This window comes from Rosa rugosa, chromosome 2 (assembly GCF_958449725.1).
Source record: "Rosa rugosa chromosome 2, drRosRugo1.1, whole genome shotgun sequence".
Taxonomy (NCBI): Eukaryota; Viridiplantae; Streptophyta; class Magnoliopsida; order Rosales; family Rosaceae; genus Rosa; species Rosa rugosa.
Window position 1 is genome coordinate 55525516 of NC_084821.1, and position 21044 is coordinate 55546559.

A 21044-nucleotide genomic window follows, 5' to 3' on the forward strand; every position below is an offset into this window, starting at 1 on the left:
TTTCACTGTCTTTCTCAAAAAAAATTAAAAAAAAAAAACAAAACAAAAATTGAGGCTTTTACCGACCAATCAGTGTGTGCCATTTAATATTGAGAGATTAATATTAATATTAAAACTGCAATTTTGTGTTGTAAAATAAGAGAGAGGAATGGCGGTACACCGCTTCTTTGATTCAATTGTTTGACGCTGGAGCTGGGCATCTCGATTTTTCTTTGAACCGAAAAGATGGGACCTTCAAAACACGATCGGAGTATCATCAGTGGACAGACGTCCACGCGCCACCAGCGTCTCAACGACGCTCTTAACCTCGGCACCAGGTCCCCACTCCTTCAATTTCACGCTCCGCCTTCTCTCTTTTCATTCAATTACCTTTCGAATTGTGTCTGGATGACTATTTAGAGTTTGATTCGGAAAAACAAAAACACATGCTTGATTCTGTTTTAGTTGATCAGATTTGAGGTCATGTGTTTAGAATCACTTAGGCTCAGCATTACAATAGAGCTAATGCTATATTCCTTACCAAGCAAAACTGATTGATTAAGCATTACTTAAGGAGAGTCTGGTGTTAGTTGATCAGAGTTAGGTGTTGTTTTGAAGTTGTATGACTGGATTACTTACTAGAGGTAGAGATATGATGTGCTCCACTGAACTAGCTTGTGCCTTGCAGAGTGTATGGCGGTGATAAGGCAAGGAGATGGCAGTGTATGGATATTGCGATACAGAGGCATGTGGTCCATTCTATTGCTGCGTTTCTTGATTCTGTTTCTGGGCACCATCCACTTTTGAAGGTATAACAATACCCTTCCATTACAAATCTCTGTTGAGCTAAGATTTTTTTTAGCCTTTTATTTTTCAGTTGAGCTTTGATTTGAATGTTGTAATTTTGGTTGATCAGCAGTTCTGTTCGTATCACATTGTTTTCTTCTTTTGGTTAGAGGTGAAATATTTAATCCTCCTTTCTTTTTCTTTTTATTTTTGGTTCAGGAGGTTATGGGTGTAGTTTGATCTTAAATTGTATCAGCAAGTTGAGTTATGATATATGTATATGTACATAGGGAAACATCTCCAATGGACGTATTGATTTGCATTTTTAATGCATTAAATTAGCTTTAATATACTTGCATTGTGACAGCTATAGCCCTTGTCTATGTATATATGGAGTTCTATAATGAATGTGGTATGTATGTAAAAGCATAAGTTGATCCTCTGTAATTGAATTTTGGACAAAATCTAGGTTTCAAATCTTTAATGCCTGTAATTGTGTCAGTTCTGAGCTGTGTCTGATTCCACTTTAGAATGTTCTCATCATTTTCTCCGTCCATTTTCAGGCTTCCGCTGCCGATATCATTGCAGCATTAGTCTGGATACTTCAGTCTAACAAGGGATCCATGTTGAGCACTGCAGCAAATGTGACAGTAAAATTAGTCAGCCTTTTACCCAAATCAATACTGCAGCTGGATGCTTTAGATCTTATTAATCCTTTGTCATCTTTGTTATCTGCCCATCAAACAGAAGTTTCTATATCATGTGCTGCAGCATTGAATCTTATCCTTACAAATCTCAGTATGAAGAATGCAAAAGAAGTTTGGGACATCCTTGAGAAAACAGAAAGTGTATCTCAAGTTATCAGTAACTTACGGTCTTTTTCAGAATGTATGATGCCATTTGAACATTTTCAACAGATGGCTTTACTTTTGAGTACAATACTATGGTGGTGGCCTCCATCTAGGTTTTCTGTTTGGAGTGATGCTAAACTGATGGAAGATTTAAATGATATGCTTATAAAGCGAGATGTTTATCACAAAGTTGCTGTTTTGAAATTGTATTCTGCCATCGGTAATAACCTTTAATAATGAAACCCATCATTTCCACGCGGAATATCTCTTAGTTAGCTTCTGTGCTATGATATTTGAATTAAGTTGCTGTTACTTTTTTTCAGCTTTATGTGGTAATGGGGCCAAGAAAGTATTAGAAGGTGGAGAGGCGCTTCTGGAACAGATGGTGCAATGCATGGACAGCTCATATCCTTATTCCATTAGAATTGAAGCATTCAGGCTAGCACAGTGTTTAGCGGTAAGAATCCTATCTTCGTCTCCTTACAAGGTTTCCTGTTACATTAGTCAAATGTGTCATAACAATTAGTTAAATATTTTTCGTTATGGTTTTTGTTGCAGATAAATGAACAAAAATGCTTGCAAATGATGAGTTTATCTTGCCAACCTATTATTAAAGCCATAATTTCTGGAATGTGTGACTGGAGCTCACATTCTAGAAAGGTCACCATTGACCAATTGTCTTTGCTAGTGGAGGCATGTCGCTTGGCTCTGATCACTCGTTGGGCAGGGGAGCATCACATTTACTTCTGGAAACAAGGGATTGATAAAATCCTTCTCGATCTTCTCCTTGAAAAATTTCACAACCAATCATATGAAGATTCCATGTCATTGGAAGAGCAGATAGTTATTGCTAAGGAGGGTCTCAATGCCAATTATTTACTTTTTTTGAGGAGTTATGTCTGGGATATTCTTGGATGGCTTGCAATACATTGTGGGGAGGATTTCAAACCTGAAACTGAGTTCCACTTGGACATCCTTATTGCATGTGCATGGTAAGACTTCATCTGTAAAAGAAGTTCACTTTTTTTTTTTTTTACTAAAACGTGGTCGGACTTCATTAATTCTTATATCTGGTGATGCTACAGTTTTCATTCTTATTTCCGGCTGTTAGTTTTCTGATTTTTCTTTCTTTCTCCATATCCTTTGACAGCTTGACCTTTGTTGAGGCAATTCAGAAATGGCATAAAATATATGAAAACGACATTGCTCGTACCTTCAGAAGTGAATCAGCAACAAGGGCAGTTCTGATGATGATTTATTCTCCCTGCAAATACATTGCATCAAAGGCCAGATTCATATTGTCTGAAACACTGAAGCCAAAAGGCCTGGAGTATCTGAATATCTTACTGCGTTTTCTTAATAATCTGTCATCTGGGAATTTCGCGATACCAGATAAACTCCAAATTATCATTTATTTAATGGGATTTATGTGCTATTCAGGTTTGGAAGAGTATCAAGTCTGGATTATCAAACAAAAAGGGGTAAAAACACTATTTTCTTTCGTGAAATGGTGCTTAAGTAATCATTTCCAAGTAGAAAGGCTGAGCTTTGCTCCCCATTTGCATAATACGTTTCATGAGAAAATTTGTTGTTCAAGTTCCAGAGAATGGGAAGGGAAAGACATTCTTTTGTTGTACAGTTTGTTGGGATTGGCTGAGTTGATAAAGCATTCTGGATGTGTAGGAGATAACCTAGACAGAATTGCTGGTAAGAATACATTGGCTCATATTGAAGCTGAACTAGTTAGTAAACTTCAGGACATCTGTAATGACAATTGTACCCCTGGGGTGCAATGGTATGCCGCATATGTTCTTAGTTATTTTGGGTTTTATGGTTTTCCGAGTAAGCTAATGAAAAGGATTGGTAAAGCAATTAATGATAAGGATTCTGCTGATTTACAATTCGTTCTCACAAATGGAGAGTGTTTCAGTGTTCATGGGGTGGTGCTTGCAATCCAATGTCCATCGCTACTGCCTCCTGAAGGGCTGCTTCCTAGTGAGGTAACATCTGATGATTCTTCAGTGACAGGCTCTATGGAGGTTTCTAAAGAGTTTCAGAAAGACATAAGATTATCTGCTCATGTCGATCACCAAGCATTGGTGATGTTGTTGGAGTATATCTACTTGGGATATGTACAAGCAGAAGAAGAACTTGCAAAAAAGTTGAGGACTCTTGCCAAACGTTGTAATTTACAGCCTCTGTTACAGATGCTTTGTAGAAAACGTCCAAAGTGGGGCATGGCTTTTCCTAGCCCTGATCTCAGTGCAGCTCTTGGTCCATCCGGACATCGTTTCTCGTATGATTTCCTACTATACTATTTACACAATATATATTTTGTTGCATCACATCAGCGCTGTTGTTGTTTCAACTTTCTTATGTCGTTTGTGTTCCACATCTATGTATCCATTAGGAAGTGTACAGTTTGGGGACGATATAAGAATCTGAGTGTCTCTTGACATTGTTCAAATAAAGCCTGTCTTGGTTTGACAACTCAAAGGGCCTGGTAGACTCTACATGGGAACAATTTGCTTACTGCATTATGTTATATTGCTTGAAACACCTTGTCGGACTGTTTATAAGCATTCTAGAAGCTAAAGGCCCCTTTTGGGTAAAGTTTATTCTTTGTTATTCGTTTGTATATAATTAAATAGAGAGCAAGGAAGGAGATTAGAGGAGAAGAAAGATGAGAGGTTAGTGAGAAGGGGGGAATAGTACATTGAATGGGTTCCTTGAACAAAACATTTTAAAAGTAGTTATCAGTTTTCTTCTCTTGCCCCTTTCCTCCTCCTCTTTTCTCTTTTTGTCATTGAACATCCAGAAGAAGAAGAAAAATATCAAACGGGCTTTAAAATATTCGAACAAGATCCATTAACAGCATTTAATTTTCCAAATGTATCAGTCATGGCTTGCAGTATCATGATTGACTGGAATTATAGCTAGGGGGAAATTGTTTCTAGCGAATGTATTTTGTATTTTTACTTCCATGCTACTAATTGGTTTTCCAGATGTAATAGTGTGCAATAGTAATATTTGTGTGATTTTGGCTTCAGGGATGTCATCTTAGAAGAGAAAGAAACAAAGCTTTTGGGCTGGACATGTGGTGTTTGCTCTTTATCAGTGCCTCACATGCATGTTCACAAGGTTGTATTGTCAGCAAGTTGTGATTATCTGAGGGCCTTATTTGAGTCAGGAATGCAGGAGAGGTACTTGCAATTTTTTGTTTCATATATAAACATACACCCACATAATTTCACAAATCTATTAAAAATTGTAAAAGTGTATACTAAAGATATTGGTTTCCAGTAGGTGTTCGTAACATTGGGACAATTCAATTATAAATGCTTTGCAAAAGTAACTAGCATCTTAGTTAGCATATGTCAATCATGTAGAGATAATGTTAGTCTTATAAATGCTGTCATATACGTGCACATTTTTTTATATGAAGAAAAGTTACTATTGTGTACATTCATTAAATGTGCCATAGGCATATGATTAATGTCTAGCATCCTGTTGGTTGTTTGAGATTTTCAAATGCATCTTGTATGAAAGCTTGTCAGCAGGAAATGGTAAATTTTATTGATCTATTACTTTTCTTGAAATAATCAGTTGGAAGATGAGAGATGTGATTATACCAGATTCTATGGGTAGCATTTACTCTTTTTATGGGGAACATTTGCCCTTTGGTTGCAACTGCATATTTGTGATTTAAATCATTTAACTATGTGAACGTGTTGTGCCGATGCTTGTATGTTGCCTTTGTAGTTTGTACTTCCTTCCAAGGTGGGTAGGTTGGTGGAGAGGTTGTAGCTTTGCATATTAGCTTCACAACTGAAGTGCAATTTATCATCAACTTAAATTGAAGTTGTATTAGTTTGTGCTAGTTTCTTAGCACTTGAATAAGAACATTGGTATATAATTTCTTTCCATTTTAACTGTTCTGTAGCTCACCTTTTTTTACCTTTTTTTTTTTTTTTTTGGGTTTGGTAATACTTGCAGCAACTCACAAGCCATAAAGGTCTCAATCAGTTGGAAAGCAATGGTTAAACTAGTCAACTACTTCTATTCTGGTAACCTGCCAAAGCCTCCTTCCGGATGTATATGGAATAACATGGACACTGAAGAAAAGTTAGATGAGGTACAGTCATATGTAGAGCTTTTTTGGCTCTCTGAGTTCTGGATCATGGAAGATGTCCAGGAAGCATGCTCGGATGCCATCATATCATGTCTTGGTTCTGCAAGAGAGTTGGCTATTAAAATACTACAAATTGCTGCGAATTTATCTCTCTGGAACTTGGCCGAGGTTGCAGCGACTTATATGGCCCCTTTATATCGCCAGTTATGCGATTCTGGTGAACTTGAAACACTTGATGAAATGCTGGCTGATATGGTTCGGGTAGCGTCTGTTCGATTCTCCCAACAGGGTGGTGATCAGTTTCAGTGATTTGATTCTCATACTGGTTTGGAACTGTGAAATTGACACTTTCTCCAATGTAGTGTGATGGAGGAGTGTCGGTTACATCAATTTTGTTAAGTTCTTTTCTCAGAAACTTCTTGTAGAGCTAGAGTACGGCCTCATCATATGTTGACCTGACCCCTATAAGGAATTGCCTGCTTGAGATGTACAATCTTTTACTTGAGGGTAAGTTTGTTCCATGCTTATTTAATACATGATGCTCCATCTGTAAGACTCTCCCTCTTTAATGCCAAAGTCCAGTATCCAATCCTTACCCCTTTCTGGCCCCCTCCCTCTTAGCTACTTTGGCTCGCTAAATAACAGTCATGCCCTCCTTTCCTAACTTTTTTGGAAATAAAGTAGAATTCAAATTGCCTGCCAATTTATGGTCTCCTCTCTTCAATCTATTCCAAGAAACACCTTAAGATTGCAGAGGATTGCATTTATTTTTGTTCTGAAATGCTGGTGAAACTTGCTGTGAGCTTTCCTCTTGGCTATAAATTTAACAAGCTTTATGGTTAATTGTAAGAGTAAGACACTATTTAGGTGCTGGTCTCCATGTGTCCAGTTTTGCATGCCTAAAGGTAGAAAAATGAAGAAATGGCTTACTAGGTTGTGAAGTAGAAAGAGGACTTCATTTTTGTATTTTGAGAGTGGGTGGGATGGTCAGAGAGGTTGTAAATAAGGCATCTTTTTGAAGAGATGTTTATTTATTCCTTTCATCTCAGCCAGAATGGGGTGAAATTAAAACTATGTTGCTTTGGTTCGTAGTGTTTCATTTTGTTCTTGGGGTTGCAACAGAGCAAATCTTGTCTGAGCATTTGTACTTCTATAATTTCTGTGTTACTAATGCGTGTCTCTAACAGGTGAGCAGAGAGGACACCAATCCCTTAACTTACACTCCTCCATCTAGATACTAATGCGAGGAGAATGGATAGTTGGGCTGAAACTTCATCTGTGTTGAGGCTTGACTCTTTGGGCTTATGATTTTCTAAGTTTAGTACTTTTTCTTTTTGTCCTGCAATAGATATTCCAGAGAACAGTTATTGAATAATTTTTCTAATCTTTGACCATCCTTTCCTGCAGGTATTACAGATGTTCTGGTAGTCAAATTAGCATCAATAATTTTGAGCAGATTACTGCTCTCAACAATCAGACGTGTGCATCATTTCTTGGCAGGTTGAAGCTTATACTCCCAGTAACATATACTTTTCAAAATGAAAAATTTTAGATAACATGCAAATTGTTCAGAAAATGCAAATTACTGGCATCATGATATTTCGATAATATAGAATCAAATACAGACTCAATTAGTTCACTTAAATTGGTAAGCTTCCCGCTTGTTCCATCTCCTCAGTATCCGGCATAATAACTCTGATATCTAATTCCAAGTACACTGTGTTCCTGATCAGCAACTGCAAAAAAAAAAAATGGAGGTTGTTAATTAATTCTCAGCTAAGTTTCTTCAATGTTGATGGTAATCCTCACATTATGCTTGGGAAAAGGGATGGTGCTTGGTCTAGAATGTGAATTGATTGAATAAATAGTTAACATTTCCATAATCCCTCACCTGTTACCATCTACAGAATCACCTTATATGGATCACAAACTCTGATTTTGTATGTGAGCAAATGGATAGATTGATGCACTTAGCTTTTCATTACTTGAAGATATTGATGGAGGAGCATTAATAATTCTTGTATAATATTGCCTTTACTTCTTGACTTTTAAATCTCTAGGTTTTCCATTCTTTAATTCTTGGTAAACTTCCCTAATTTTTCGTTGAAAGTTTTAAATCCAGTTTCATATCTTTCCAAGAGCTGTAACATCATTAGATACTTGGTATGCATGTCTGTGTTTGTGGGAGTAGGTTATATTGAAATTATTTCAGTTTATAGTGAGATTTAGGTTTATCTTTACTTGTAACTAGTAACACAAAATCAACATGGGATCCTTTAAAGTCATTTGAGATATTAGGCTCTATACAGTATGTGATCTATATATTTAGGCCTCAGAAGATGGTCCGACACTTTTAGAATTATTTTCGTCATTAGGTTGTTTCTTCAATTCCTACAGAATTTTTATGTCCTCAGCTTCATGCCTTTTCTCCCTTGCAGTACTATCGTTGGTGATGCTTGAACATGAGTTCGGGTGGATTTAGTGGAACAACCATGAAGAAAGAAGATCGTTGCAGCAATTCTATTCTGAAATGGGATTATAGAATAAGGAGAAGGTATGTACCAATAGCTAATCTCCGTTTTATCTTGGGTGAAAGAACTATACACATAGCATGAACACAAGTAACCATACAAATGTCAGGGTTTGATAGAGGAAAAACAAGAAAAGATTTGGAATTAACCAGGTGGCAAAGAAGAACTGATACTGTCTGAAAATATGGGAAAGCACAGCAGAGGAGTAATCACTCAAGCAGGGAAATCAAATGGCAGGGGAGACACCTTTGAGGGGTTGAGTACGTCTGGATGTACAAAGCCAAATCTGCTCAGTACTTGATTATCTGCTAAAGTAAACGCCTTCTGCATCCCAGCCCAAATAGCTTCCCAATTGTAATTGTAGAGTTGTACTCCCCACTGCATGGCTCACACCTGGTGAAGTGTGCGACAAAAGACCCTCCGAAACTATCTCTCCATTAACCCCTTCAGATAGTGTTCCCTCTTTGCACCATAGAAATGGCTGAACTACTCTGCATGTCTCCTCCTAAACATCTCCACCTATGCAGCAATCTCTGTGTACCCTTTGGAAAAATGTTTTCAAACTTTGTCCACTTATGTCAGCCAGTACTGTTCAGGCTGTACTTCTCTGTCTTGTCCGCCTATTTCCTTTCTGTTCTATAAGAAGATATATCAGAGCTGATTGATCTTCTGCTGCTGGAAATAACTTATCTATGAAGATTGACTTTTGAACTCAAATGGGATCTTGAACTCCATGTCCGTGAAGATTGCATCCGAGTCAATCCACCAGATCCACTGGGCCTCAGGATAAGCCGACAAAGCAGCACGGAGATTCGGGTTTTTGGCCCAGCCACCATGGATTCTGCAACTCTCCATCGAAAAAAAAAAACCCCATAGATTCTGCAATAGTCGAATTTGTTCTTGAACATCCTTAGCATCAAGTGATCTCCAACATGCTTTTTACATACTTTGGGCTAAGACCCTGTTACCATAAGAATCCTACCATCAGCTGGAGTATCAGCAACCACTCTCTGCGCTTCTCCTCCCAGTCCTTCATTAGTTTCCCAATTGAGTAGCTCAGATTTTGGTTTAGGGTTTAGATATTGAGCTTGATGTAACCTTCATTCATTTGGCTCATTTTAAAAAATTGATGGAACACTTTGCTTAACATTCGTTTGACAATTAAAAAAATTGATGGAACAGTTTTGCTGTCGACATTTTCATCGCTAAGTAATTCATCATTTTATGATTTGTTCATTTAATCAATATTTCCTCTTATGGGACGGTCAAAGGAATTGAGGCGAAATGTTTTCCCTGATTATTGATCCACCACCAGTCTCTCTCTTTCACCATTTTCAAATCACTCCCCTTTGGACTCCTTTGTGACATAAAAGAAGGCAATAATGGTTTGCTTTGTGACTTGCCACTGTGCAGTAGAATGCAGTAGGACCTTGCTGATGGCTAATGGAGTGTGACGAGTTTGACTGAGGTTGGAGACTTAGCAGCGTCAGTTGTCACTAAATCAAGGCGCTTTTCACGACGGAATTCCTGTTTAAAGGGTGTGGAAATTCTTGGCTGCAATTTTGGAGACCTAGCCTGAGTCGTTGATTAAACACAGTGAAAGTAATCGTGGGTATTGGGGGTCAATTTACTTTAACTCTTAGCATGAGTAATGCCGACGCTCAAGCCCCACTGATTAAGGCGATTGATCGGAAAATCATGTCTCACGGGTAAATGATCAAAAGCAACCAAAATTATTTGTCACCAAAAGCCAAAAAGTAACGATCAAAGTGTTCATTTTCAACTCTCATGTATTGCATGAGATTGCTCAAGACTACTGGGTTTTCCAACATTTATTTTTTAGAAAAATCTGTTCTTTAAGCATTGTGGTCCAAATTGGATTGTTGTGGTTAGGGTCCAACCAACCAATCATGATGGTTTAAACATTAATTAGAATTTTACTGACAAATTTATAGTTTGAGAGAGAATAAGAAGAGGAACAATTAGGTTACTACAAAGAGCATCAAATTGAACTTCTCTGTTTCTTTAACATGTAGATACTGTGTTTTGTGAAATAAAGACACCAATAAAGAGACAAGGATGTGTATCTACCAAGAATGAGACAAGCATATAGCTTTTCAATTCTTTGATGATGATGACGATCAAGCATAGTCAAATTCACAACCGTACAAATTTGTTTAGACCCCAAATTCTCAGCATAATCCAGTTAGATTCCAAATTAAACACAGTCTTCTTACATTTTTACTCCTTGTTTTTTCTTCAAAGGGAAAGGTAGAAAGCACAAATAATGACTCAAGCAGAGTTAATAAGGAGAATGAAAGATATTTTCAAGTTGTAGATACCTGTAATGAAGACAATGACATGCTTTTCAGAAACGTGATTTCTGATCTGTTTGCTACCTACACATATGACATATATCGGTACAGGGTTGCTTTCTGACCTTCAGAATTTGTCACGCTTGCAAATCGTATTCTTGACTAGCTTTATCATACAACCAACTAATTTAGTGCTCTCATGTCCGTTTGTTTAGAAGCCCACGCTACAAGGCTCGGTGAAGTGTAAGTTTTTTGTTATTGATCAAAGATGAGGTGGCATGAAATTGAAGGGAACTCTGGTAACTTGATGTTGTCACTTCTACTGTCTACTAGTCTACTGATATTTAATTATTTATCTCGAAAATAGTAGACAAAATCACAAAATAAAAAAGATATGATGCATAAACATTCTGTATAGAAATTTGTTTCAACACAGTCCGGGAAATCTAAACTGCAACAAAACTCAGAAATTAGCATTCTTCTTGCATATCTACACTATTTTGTCTCTAAAAACAAAATTTAAATGAACAGAAATCAAGCAGGGAAATCAAATGGCAAAGGAGTAACCAATGATGAGTTGAGTAGGTCTGGATGCACAAACCCATATCTCCTAAGCACTTGATTATCTGCAAAGTTCAAAGCCTTCTGCATCCCATTCCAACAATCCTCCCAAGTATAAGTGGGATTATAATCCCCACTACAAGGCTCACACCCAGTAAAGTGTGTCACAAAAGGCCTCCTCACATTCTCTCTCCACATCCCCTTATCCTTCATATACTGCTCTCTCATTTCCCCATATAACTCACTCACCTTCTCAGCATGCCTCCTCCTCAGTTTCCCCATTTCTCTATCAACCTCCATGTACCCTTTGGTGATGTTATCAAGGCCATCCACCACCCCAAGCCAGTAGCTTTGGAAATTGTACTCACTCTCCAAGTAAACCTTGTTCCCCCATTTCTGCCTCTGCTTCAGCAGAAGGTAGATAAGAGCAGACTGGTCATCTGACCCTGGATACAGCTTGTCCTTGAGCAATGATTTCTGGGTCTCCCCCCACTTCTCTTTGGCCGGGCCTTGTGGGCCCATGCTGGCCCATTCGTCTATGAAGTCCAAGGACCACTGGCAGTTCCTAATCAAGAACACACCAGCATTGACGCTAGTCCAGCTCTGCTGCTTCACCATGTGCCACCACCCATGAACAACCAAGTTATGGTCCTTGTACTTCTCCAATGGCACCTTGAACTCCATGTCGGTGAAAATGGCGTCCGAGTCGACCCAGTAGATCCACTCTGCCTCTGGATGGGCCACCATGGCGGCTCTGAGAATCGGGTACTTGGCCCAGAAACCGGTTCCTTTAGGGTCCAGAAGAACATTGTTGTAGAACACTTCACAGCCATGAAACCTGCAATAGTCTACTTTGTTCTTGAACAGTCTCAACTGTAAATGATCCCCAACCGGGTTTTTACACACCGAAGGCTGAGACCCGGTAACAAGAACAATCCTATCACCAACACCAAAAGAGGGGTGAACCCTCAGCCACTCTCTACGCTTCTCATCCCAGTTTTCTATGGCATCTCCAACTGAGTAGCTGAGATTCGGGTCGTCGTAGAACGTCGGCTCTGGCGGGTCGTAGCCCAAGTCAGGGCCTTGAGGGGTGTTGTCGTAGGTGATGATGGTGTCGAAGGTTGAGCTGGGGTTTATGAAGGAGATTAGTGCCCAAACCAGAGATAAAGCCATGGCTGCTCCACCAACGAAGAGGAAGCCATCTGCGATTAGAGAAGGGGCTCTGTGGAGAAGTGAGCGTTTGTGTGGGGATGTTTGGAAGAGAGAGAACTCTTGGGAACCCATTTGAGAAGGTGGTAGAAGTGAAGTGATTGATAGCTATGGGTTTTCTCTGTGTGAGGTTGAACTTTTAAGTACTGGAAGAAGAAGAAGAAGAAGAAGATAACTGACAGGTGCATTAATGCCAAAACCTCGTTTGTTGGTTATTAAAGTACATGGTTCTAATCTTGCCAGAAAATATGCATGTACTTTGGTTTTTTTTTTTTTTTTTTTCTTTAACTGGCTAAAGCCATAGAAAAATAAAAATGACAAAAGTGGGTATTTTATTGATTGCAATTAATTGGAGAAGATTATACTTTGTTGGAGGTCTATAATATTGGAAATTATTCTATGCACCGACGGTACAAGTGACCCAACTCTTATAAAATAATCTCAACCCTTGATATTTATTATCAACTTTATTTTTAATAAACAAAAAGTGTATTTAATGCAATCTAACCATTCATTTATGTTGGTGCAAGTGCACGGCGGTGCTCTGAATAATCTCTCCTATAATATGGCCTACACATGTCGAAGTTTTAGTTCATTTCAATTCAAAGCGTTTAGATATGACCTTAGCTTTTCATGACCTTATACATAAATTTCTAATTCAGGACCTGGGTTTTGAATTTGATTGTAAATGATAATTAGATCAAAATTAAGTCGTCAATTTGTCAAATTTTGACTCTAGGTCTTGAGACATAGGGTTCTTATTGCATTGAGAGGAAATTATTGGCACTTGTTGATTAAGCTCAAACAAAATTGGCACTTCTCAATCAATTATCATTAAAAATTGGATTAAAAACTCATTACTCCTCATACTTTTGCATGAAAAACAGTTTAGTCCAAAATTTTAAAATTAAACAGTTTAGTCCTTATTCTTTCTAATTCTCACAAAACAGGTCCTAAAATGACTATTATACCCCTCACTTTTTATTTTTTTATTTTTCTCTCTTTTTATTTTTTATTTTTTCTGCCTCTCTCTCTCTACACACACACACACACACACATATATATATATATATACGGGAAGGTTCTGAAGAGGACGTCCGCACTTTTTCTGGGTTGCGGACGTCCTCTTCAGAACCTTCCCGTATATATATATATATATGTGTGTGTGTGTGTGTGTGTAGAGAGAGAGAGGCAGAAAAAATAAAAAATAAAAAGAGAGAAAAATAAAAAAATAAAAAGTGAGGGGTATAATAGTCATTTTAGGACCTGTTGTGTGAGAATTAGAAAGAATAAGGATTAAACTGTTTAATTTTAAAATTTTGGACTAAACTGTTTTTCATGCAAAAGTATGAGGAGTAACGAGTATTTAGTCCTTAAAAATTCATAAAATTGATACACACTCAAACATAGTACTTTACTAGCAAATTAGCCCGCGTGGTGTTGCGGGTTTGTTTTTATTCAAGTTTCATATGTAATAGATAATACTCGTAATCTAATAAACATTGGCGCTACTTAGTATATGACTTGTTTTGTTGTTAATAATAGATTAGCAATAAATGGGATACAACACAAAATAAATTTTTTACATGATTTGTAGAAATTTACAAATACAAAACAAATTTTAAAAAAAATGAAAGGATATGGCAGAATTGTAATTTCAATAAAAAATTAGGGGCAAAACCATCATCACGAGTGAATATAGTAAACTCAGCTTTAATTATATGTATAATGTGGAAGTATATAAGAGGAAGATAATTTGGAGAAGATTTGGATAAAAGTTGGAATTCAAAAACTATGAGGCCCTGTTTGGATGGCAGGAAATCATGGTATGGAATGAGAATTAATTTTATTTTCCATTCAGATGTGCCGTTTGGCTGTAATTAGAGATTGGAAAGGAAATAAAAAATGAGATCTGACTGGAAATTGACTCCTTCATAAAGCCTAAATATAATTACCTAGTCAAGAGTGGAATTCTATTTCCATTTCCCACTATCAAAGGTAAAATTACATTAATTAACCCTTTAAAAAATTCATATTCCCCCACTAATATTCCTTAATCCTTATAAGTTGATGTCATATATGTACTTTATTTAGTAAAATGGTGTTATTGAAAATTATAGTTTTATATTTCATTCTTATGACTTACCAAACACTACAATAGGAATGAAAAATTAATTCCAGAATTTAATTTTCAGTAATGTTCTAAACACTTACATGGAAATACCAAAACATATTCCATTCCATATCAATCTAGAAAGGAAGATAAATCTTTTTCCTATTTTGACATTCCTGCTAACCAAACGGGCCTGACATGTTTAGAAAATGAAAACGGGTTTATGAATTGGCGAAATCAACAGAGTTTAAAATTATTTCATGTGTATATATTGGTGGATTTTTGTTTAAATCTTAATATCTATACTAGTATGGAATGTACCAATATGAATCCATTCTTGGTAAAATGGCTCTAGTGTGAATCTATTATTGGTAAATAGGCTCCAGTATTTTGAGTCTAACATTTTCGAATAGTTTTTACATGAATTAGCTTTTGGCTAAAGTTAAAAAACATTATCAAATTCATTAACCAATACATACTTTGTTTAATCACTCTTCCTTTCTTACGCTCTAGTGTCGGTCGGTTTTATTGGACTGCTGCGACACCTTGATGGCTTGTTACGGCTTTATCCGTTTTAAAGTTGGCACATTGCTTCAAGTTAATTGCTTGCACCTTGTGATTGGTGTTTGAGGTATTAAAAATCAAAGTGAGATCCCTAATTTCTTGAACCTAGCATACTGGTTTCTTCCATTTAATTTTCTTGTTTCTTAGGGGCATGGGCCATTCTATATATAATTCCAAAACCACTAATGTAGCATGTATTGCGTGACTTGGCCCTTGCTTTATGCAATTTCATGTTTTTTCTTTGGCATTTCGTATGTTACTTGCACATGGATCTTATAAATGCAATGACTTGTCTTTTCCTTTTTCCTTTTTGCTATTTCATTTTCATTCTTCGTGGCAGGTTCTTGGCGACGTGTTAAGCACGCACTCTAGTTATACAATTTTGTTTAGCAAGGGAAGGGGAAGCCACAGGTAGCAAACTACAAAAAAATTATAACCATGGTTTAGATGAAAGGATCAAAATATCAAAAACATGCAAAACCTAGAAAAAGGGTATGCAAATATGTGGCAATATACTTCTAAATCTTTATCTTGTCTCACGAAATTATATTTAACATATTTTGAGTCCGCCACCATGTAAGATATGAAGCTCCTCAGTCTCCTCTCGTCCATTTTCAACATTTTACGGAAAGAAGTTACCTACGCTTACTTCCTGATTCTGCTGCTGCCCTTATTAGCAAGAAAGATCGCCGTTATGTTCTAAGCAAATTAATCTGGCCTAAGGAACGAATACAGCTCCTTCCAAATTAATAAGTCATTGCAACCGCTGATGAGATTATTAAAGGGTGCTTACTAATTCCACAAAGTAGTACTCTAATATATTAATGATGCTTCGAATAGAGAAGTGAAAGAGACAAAAACACAAAAGGGTGATTGGCAGCGTAAGTATACTTTGCATCATTTGCAAGCTTGCTAAAAGTGATCGTGAAGAATACAAGCAGTTTGAATTGTTCTGTTATTTTCATACTTGGTTGTGCTGTGCAGAATATTAACTTTTTAGTACCTTGCTAGTTGTATCCTTCTATTTCTGTGTCACATAACAAAGAAACTTTTTTTGGGTTAGTTCAGAATAGAGTTGGCGACGGGCTTAGCATCTTCCATTTTGTTGAAGGATTCACAAGATAATAACTCCAATTATTACTTTATTATTTGATCCAAAATCTTCTTGGCTGCAGCCTCTGTTGGATATATTATCAATAGGTATCCAAGATTCCCCTTGTTTCCATTTGGTGGATTGCTTCTGCAGATTGCTTTGCTCTTGGGCGGCTGGTTTGTCTCATTGGTTTGATCACTTAATGGTCCTATATGGGCTTTACCCTTTCTAAATACACCAAAAAACGCTAAAAAACTAAAAATGCAAGTCTTACAGAAAGCAAAGATTAATTACATTTTCTAAAATGTAAAAATGTCAATTACCTCCTAAAATTAAGATTTTGTTTTAGGGAAACTGAAATTGAGAGGAAATCGCTGTGTATTCTCATTGATAATAGGGGTCTCTTTATATAGAGGTTTACAATGCATAGAATCTCAATCATACAAGGAAAGTAAGATCCTTCTAATTTAACCATATTACCACTAGGTCAAGTAACCTAGAGTTTGGGCCAAACACAGAAAAGAGATTTCCTTAAACACTCCCCCTTGTGTTGCCCAAACGCGGTGCTTCTCTCGTTGCCTCGTTAAAAACCTTGCCGAGTAACAAAAACCCAGTGGGACAAAAATAACCTTGGTCGAAGGGGAAAAAGAGCACAACACACCATTCACGTTTCGAGACCATACATGTCGACATCTCCCCTTGATGTCTGCATCTCCCCCTGATGACTACGGTCATGGGAGTTCGGATAACTTCCGCAAACGATGCTACCAACATGTTTCTCGAAAGTGGAATTTAGGCAAGGACTTAGTGAGCAAGTCTGTCGCACTGTCCTCAAATTGAACCTAGTTCACTTTAATCTTGAGGAGAGTCTGTTGTTGCTGATTATGCTTGGTGTTGTCGCTTTTGATGTAGCCTTGCTTCATTTGTTCAAAACAAGCAACATTATCCTAAATGCTTGTAGGCTCATCTGTGGTAGACTTCAAACCACAATTGTTCGAACATGTGTAACTATGGATCCAATCCATATACATTCATGAACCACTTCGTGAAGAGTAATAATCTTTGCATTGTTCGAATATATAGCGACTAGGGTCTATTCTGAAGACCTCCAAGATATCACGGTCTTTACCCATGGTGAACACTTAACCAGTTTGGGAATGACCTTTGTGTGGGTCAGAGAGATACCCAATATCAGCAAAACCTTCCAAAACACATGTTGTTTTGGGATGGGGATAGAGGACGCAGGCCAGTGTTGGCGGCGTTCCTGGTGTGTGATGGGTCTAAATCCATCATCTCTCTCTAGGGATAGAACAAGCCCATATCAATCGTACATCTCAAGTACTGAAAGATATCTTTTACACCAATCCTAATGGCGTCGCGTTGGCCAGAGCTATCTCTTAGCTAACAAGCTTACTGCAAATGAGATGTCCGATCTTGTGCATTTAGCTAAGTACAATAATGCGCCTATTGTACTAAGTAAGACACTTCTGCCTCTAGCACATCTTCGTCATCATCCTTTCGACGAAGAGGATCATTTTCAGGATCAAGACTACGGACGATCATGGGGGTGCTTGAAGGCTTGACCTTGTCAAAATGCCTAAGCATCTATCGACACGATGCTCAAGTTCCAAACCGAGACATAATCGTGTTCTCCCAAAATCCTTCATCTCAAACTCGGATTTCAAATGTTCAGCGGTTTCCCTTAACTCTTTAAGGGCTTCTAATGAAGATCATGTCCAACATGAACCGAGATAGAATCCGAAACTTGTTATGGAAACGCGTGGGCATATCCCTTCCCAATCAAGTAGTCACTTTAGTGAGCGTTTCAACCTCTTTGTAAACGCGCTCCGTGGTCTAGAGCTACTTGACTTGGGTAAATGAAGTTCATCATGAACCTTCATGTATATTCCGTATCTAGATCCCTATAGAGATACGTAGTGACCACATTTGTAAGCTGCATGTTCAGTTATTCGGAAACTCCAAACTGACAGGGTAGTGGAGTGCAATGACATCCATTACGAGAGAATATGTCTCATCGTAGTCGATTTCAGGGCGTTTTATGAGAAGTATTGCGCCATAAGGCGAGATTACCATCTCTTTTTCTCACTACGCTTTCTAACGAAGACCCATTAGTCAATAGGTTTTATGTCAGGAGGTGTTGGCATCACTGGCTCAAAAACCTTCCTCTTCGTTAGAGAATCCAACTTAACCTGGATCGCATCTTTCCATTTAGGCCAGATTTCTCTCTACGTTGGCATTCATTCATCAACGGAGCGTGGTTCGATGTCATCAGACTCAACAAACTCATGCGCAACTACATCATCAATCATGATGGAGTTTCTATCCCACGTCTCATGTGCACTAGTGTAAGTTTCATAGAGCTCTATATTCTCAGGAATAGGTTCTGACGTTGAGGCGTCCCCCAACGATAACCATAACCCGGAAGATACTCATGAGACGGATTTTGAGTGTCGATGATAAAAGGATTGGAGTGTGCCAAAGTATCCTTCGAACCCACGGGCCTCCCACGCATCCTAGCTGGGGCCATGGCCTGTAACGCCAGAGTGCCACTCTCTTTGGCTTTGGCGCCATGCCTACCTCCTTGTAGGGTGGCGCTACGTCCTCTCGTAGGGACGTCCATCCTTGCAGGCATGTTTGCAGCATATTTGTGTGATCTCGTCACTTTAGTAGGGATCGAGATGAGACATAGTGGGGACAGGTCACGACAATTTCTGTCGTTCCTGCTGAACATCTGTGCTCTTATCTCCCCCTAACGACGGGAAGACTGTCTCATCAAAGTGACATCCACAAATCTAGCAGTAAGGAGATCGCCATGCAAGGGCATTAAGTGGCGGACGATTGTTGGAGTCTCAAATCCAACTGAGTTGCTCATTCGTCTGTAAGGACCCATTATAGAGCGCTGTGGCGGCGCAATTGGCACATAAATGGCAGACTCAAAGATGCGTAAGTACGATACTTGTACCCAGTCACTAGCTGTAACGCAGAGGTAGATTGAGTGACAGTGGGTCGTAGAAGAATTAGCATAGCTGCATGCGATATTGCATCACCCCAAGCGGATATAAGAAAATTGGTGCGCATTACCAATGTCCGGACTACCATCGTAGTCGTTTCCACAAGACCATTTAGGTGTGTTCATGGGAATATGATGTCCAACATCAGTCCCAATACAATAACCATGGAAAGTCTTTGATGTAAACTCTCTAGCATCGTCAAGTCCAATTGACGGAATTAGGATGATCCGGGGAGTGAGTCATATGATATTTGCTAGGAGTGTAGCATAAGCAGCATTTACAAGTGGACAATGGCACAATACGTAACCAACGTGTTTGCGTGTCAACCAATATCATTTAAACGTCCGCAAGTTGGTTGAACTAGTCCACAGAATCCCCACAGATTCTATGTAAGAACGTAATGAGTATTTTCATATCTTTTGCATAAGACGGTCTCAGTCCTAATTTCCCTAAGGAACGGGCTTTGTAAAACGAGCGAGAGGCTTAAGAAGCAACCAATGAGAATTTTGGTTAGGCCTGAGCGTCTGAAACGCTATTCTGAAGCAAGTTGGTGATTGCAGCATCACCTGGGGCGCCATCACCATGATGGACGCCATCCATGGCGTCATGGATAGGGACTACGCCAGCCCTAGGCTGGTGGTGGACGGAGGCGGTGCCCTAGGCAGCAGTGTCGGTCACACTTAGTCTAGGAATCAACTTTTGATTCATGCTTCATTTCGCTCGAGATAAAAGATGTCCGTGTGAAGTCTTTTGTAGACGAATCATCATATCATGACTAGGATGATCTATCATGTCGTGACAAAGCCAATATGTGTCTAAATCCAAGAGATCTTCTCTCATAACTTTTATTGGATAAATAGCTCGAATAGTGACATAGAGTCCACTAGAGAGACACATAAACTTCTCTAAGATGCGCCTTTGTTCGCAATCATTAAAGGTATTGCAAAGGAACTCATTTCCGTTCTCTACATGCATTTTCGCATGGAATTTGTTGGCTATTCATAGGGTACTATTTGCCCTAAGAGCGTAGAGAGTTTCTGTGACAGTAATCAAGGTGTCATTTGGCAAGTGGAACTTGGGCTATTCCATGTCCTTGAATTAATACTGATGGCCCAGCCATCATAGTCACAAAGTCATATGCTCAAAATCAAAATGGAGTCATAATGAAAAGAACTCGAAATTGTATTCATAAGCCAACAGAGTACATCATTGTCTCTTAACCATTAGGAGAATCTAATCCAAATGTTAGCTAATGCAAAACAATGGTAGTCGTCTAACTTCTTTCGGTAATTCCAAAATAAATGTGACCATGTGAGTAGAGAGATGTCGGTGGAGCAGGGCTCGCTTAAGTACCACTAATCTCAGAACCTTCCTAGACATCACACTTACTTTGGGTGAGCCTACTTTGAAGAAAGACTAAACCATTGGCATTTACTACAAAGTATATGGCAATTGCGTATTACATCTCTTGGAAAAATAAAGACTTAAACAGAATTGGCGATCTATTGATCCCAGCCAGATTTGTAGTCTTCAACCCTTCACTCTAGATCATCTTCTTGATCTTCTTGTTCCACATAGTGAGCTTCTCTTGCTTCACAATATGCTTTGTAGGCGGTGACAAGTTCTTCACGAGCTCTACAAATGTGTGCCCAATGATCAGACACTCCACATCGAGAACATACATCTCTTTGCTTGAACTCCATTGATTGAGGCGCTTTGAAAGCGTCATTTAGATGGCTCTTAGCGTTGGTGGCTCCACCAACATGGCCAGAGGCGTTGCCTCCCTCTCTCTTTCCACGTTTACCTCTTCGGTTTCGTGTTCGCCTATTTTGGCGGTTACATTCCCAAGTAGAGCGATTATATGGACTAGAACGTCCA

At 38.5% G+C, this 21044-nt stretch overlaps 2 protein-coding genes and 1 pseudogene across 2 annotated transcripts; 1 reads left to right on the top strand and 2 right to left on the bottom strand.

Moving 5' to 3' along the window:
- Nucleotides 1–149: 149 nt before the first annotated feature.
- Nucleotides 150–9475, top strand: LOC133728560 (BTB/POZ domain-containing protein At1g04390). The gene is made up of 12 exons (XM_062155964.1): nt 150–317; nt 668–788; nt 1329–1836; nt 1940–2073; nt 2175–2608; nt 2767–3912; nt 4667–4819; nt 5613–6255; nt 6936–7064; nt 7156–7248; nt 8187–8302; nt 8389–9475. The coding sequence occupies exons 1-8, from the start codon at nt 226–228 to the stop codon at nt 6055–6057; spliced, it is 3033 nt and encodes a 1010-aa protein (XP_062011948.1). The 5' UTR covers nt 150–225; the 3' UTR covers nt 6058–6255; nt 6936–7064; nt 7156–7248; nt 8187–8302; nt 8389–9475.
- On the bottom strand, nt 8493–9342 carry LOC133728559 (putative glycosyltransferase 7; annotated as a pseudogene).
- A 1495-nt stretch (nt 9476–10970) lies between the features above and the next one.
- Nucleotides 10971–12575, bottom strand: LOC133732335 (glycosyltransferase 6-like). The gene has a single exon (XM_062159865.1). It carries the CDS (start codon nt 12437–12439, stop codon nt 11129–11131), a length of 1311 nt encoding a protein of 436 aa, XP_062015849.1. The 5' UTR covers nt 12440–12575; the 3' UTR covers nt 10971–11128.
- Between the last annotated feature and the right edge of the window lie 8469 nt (nt 12576–21044).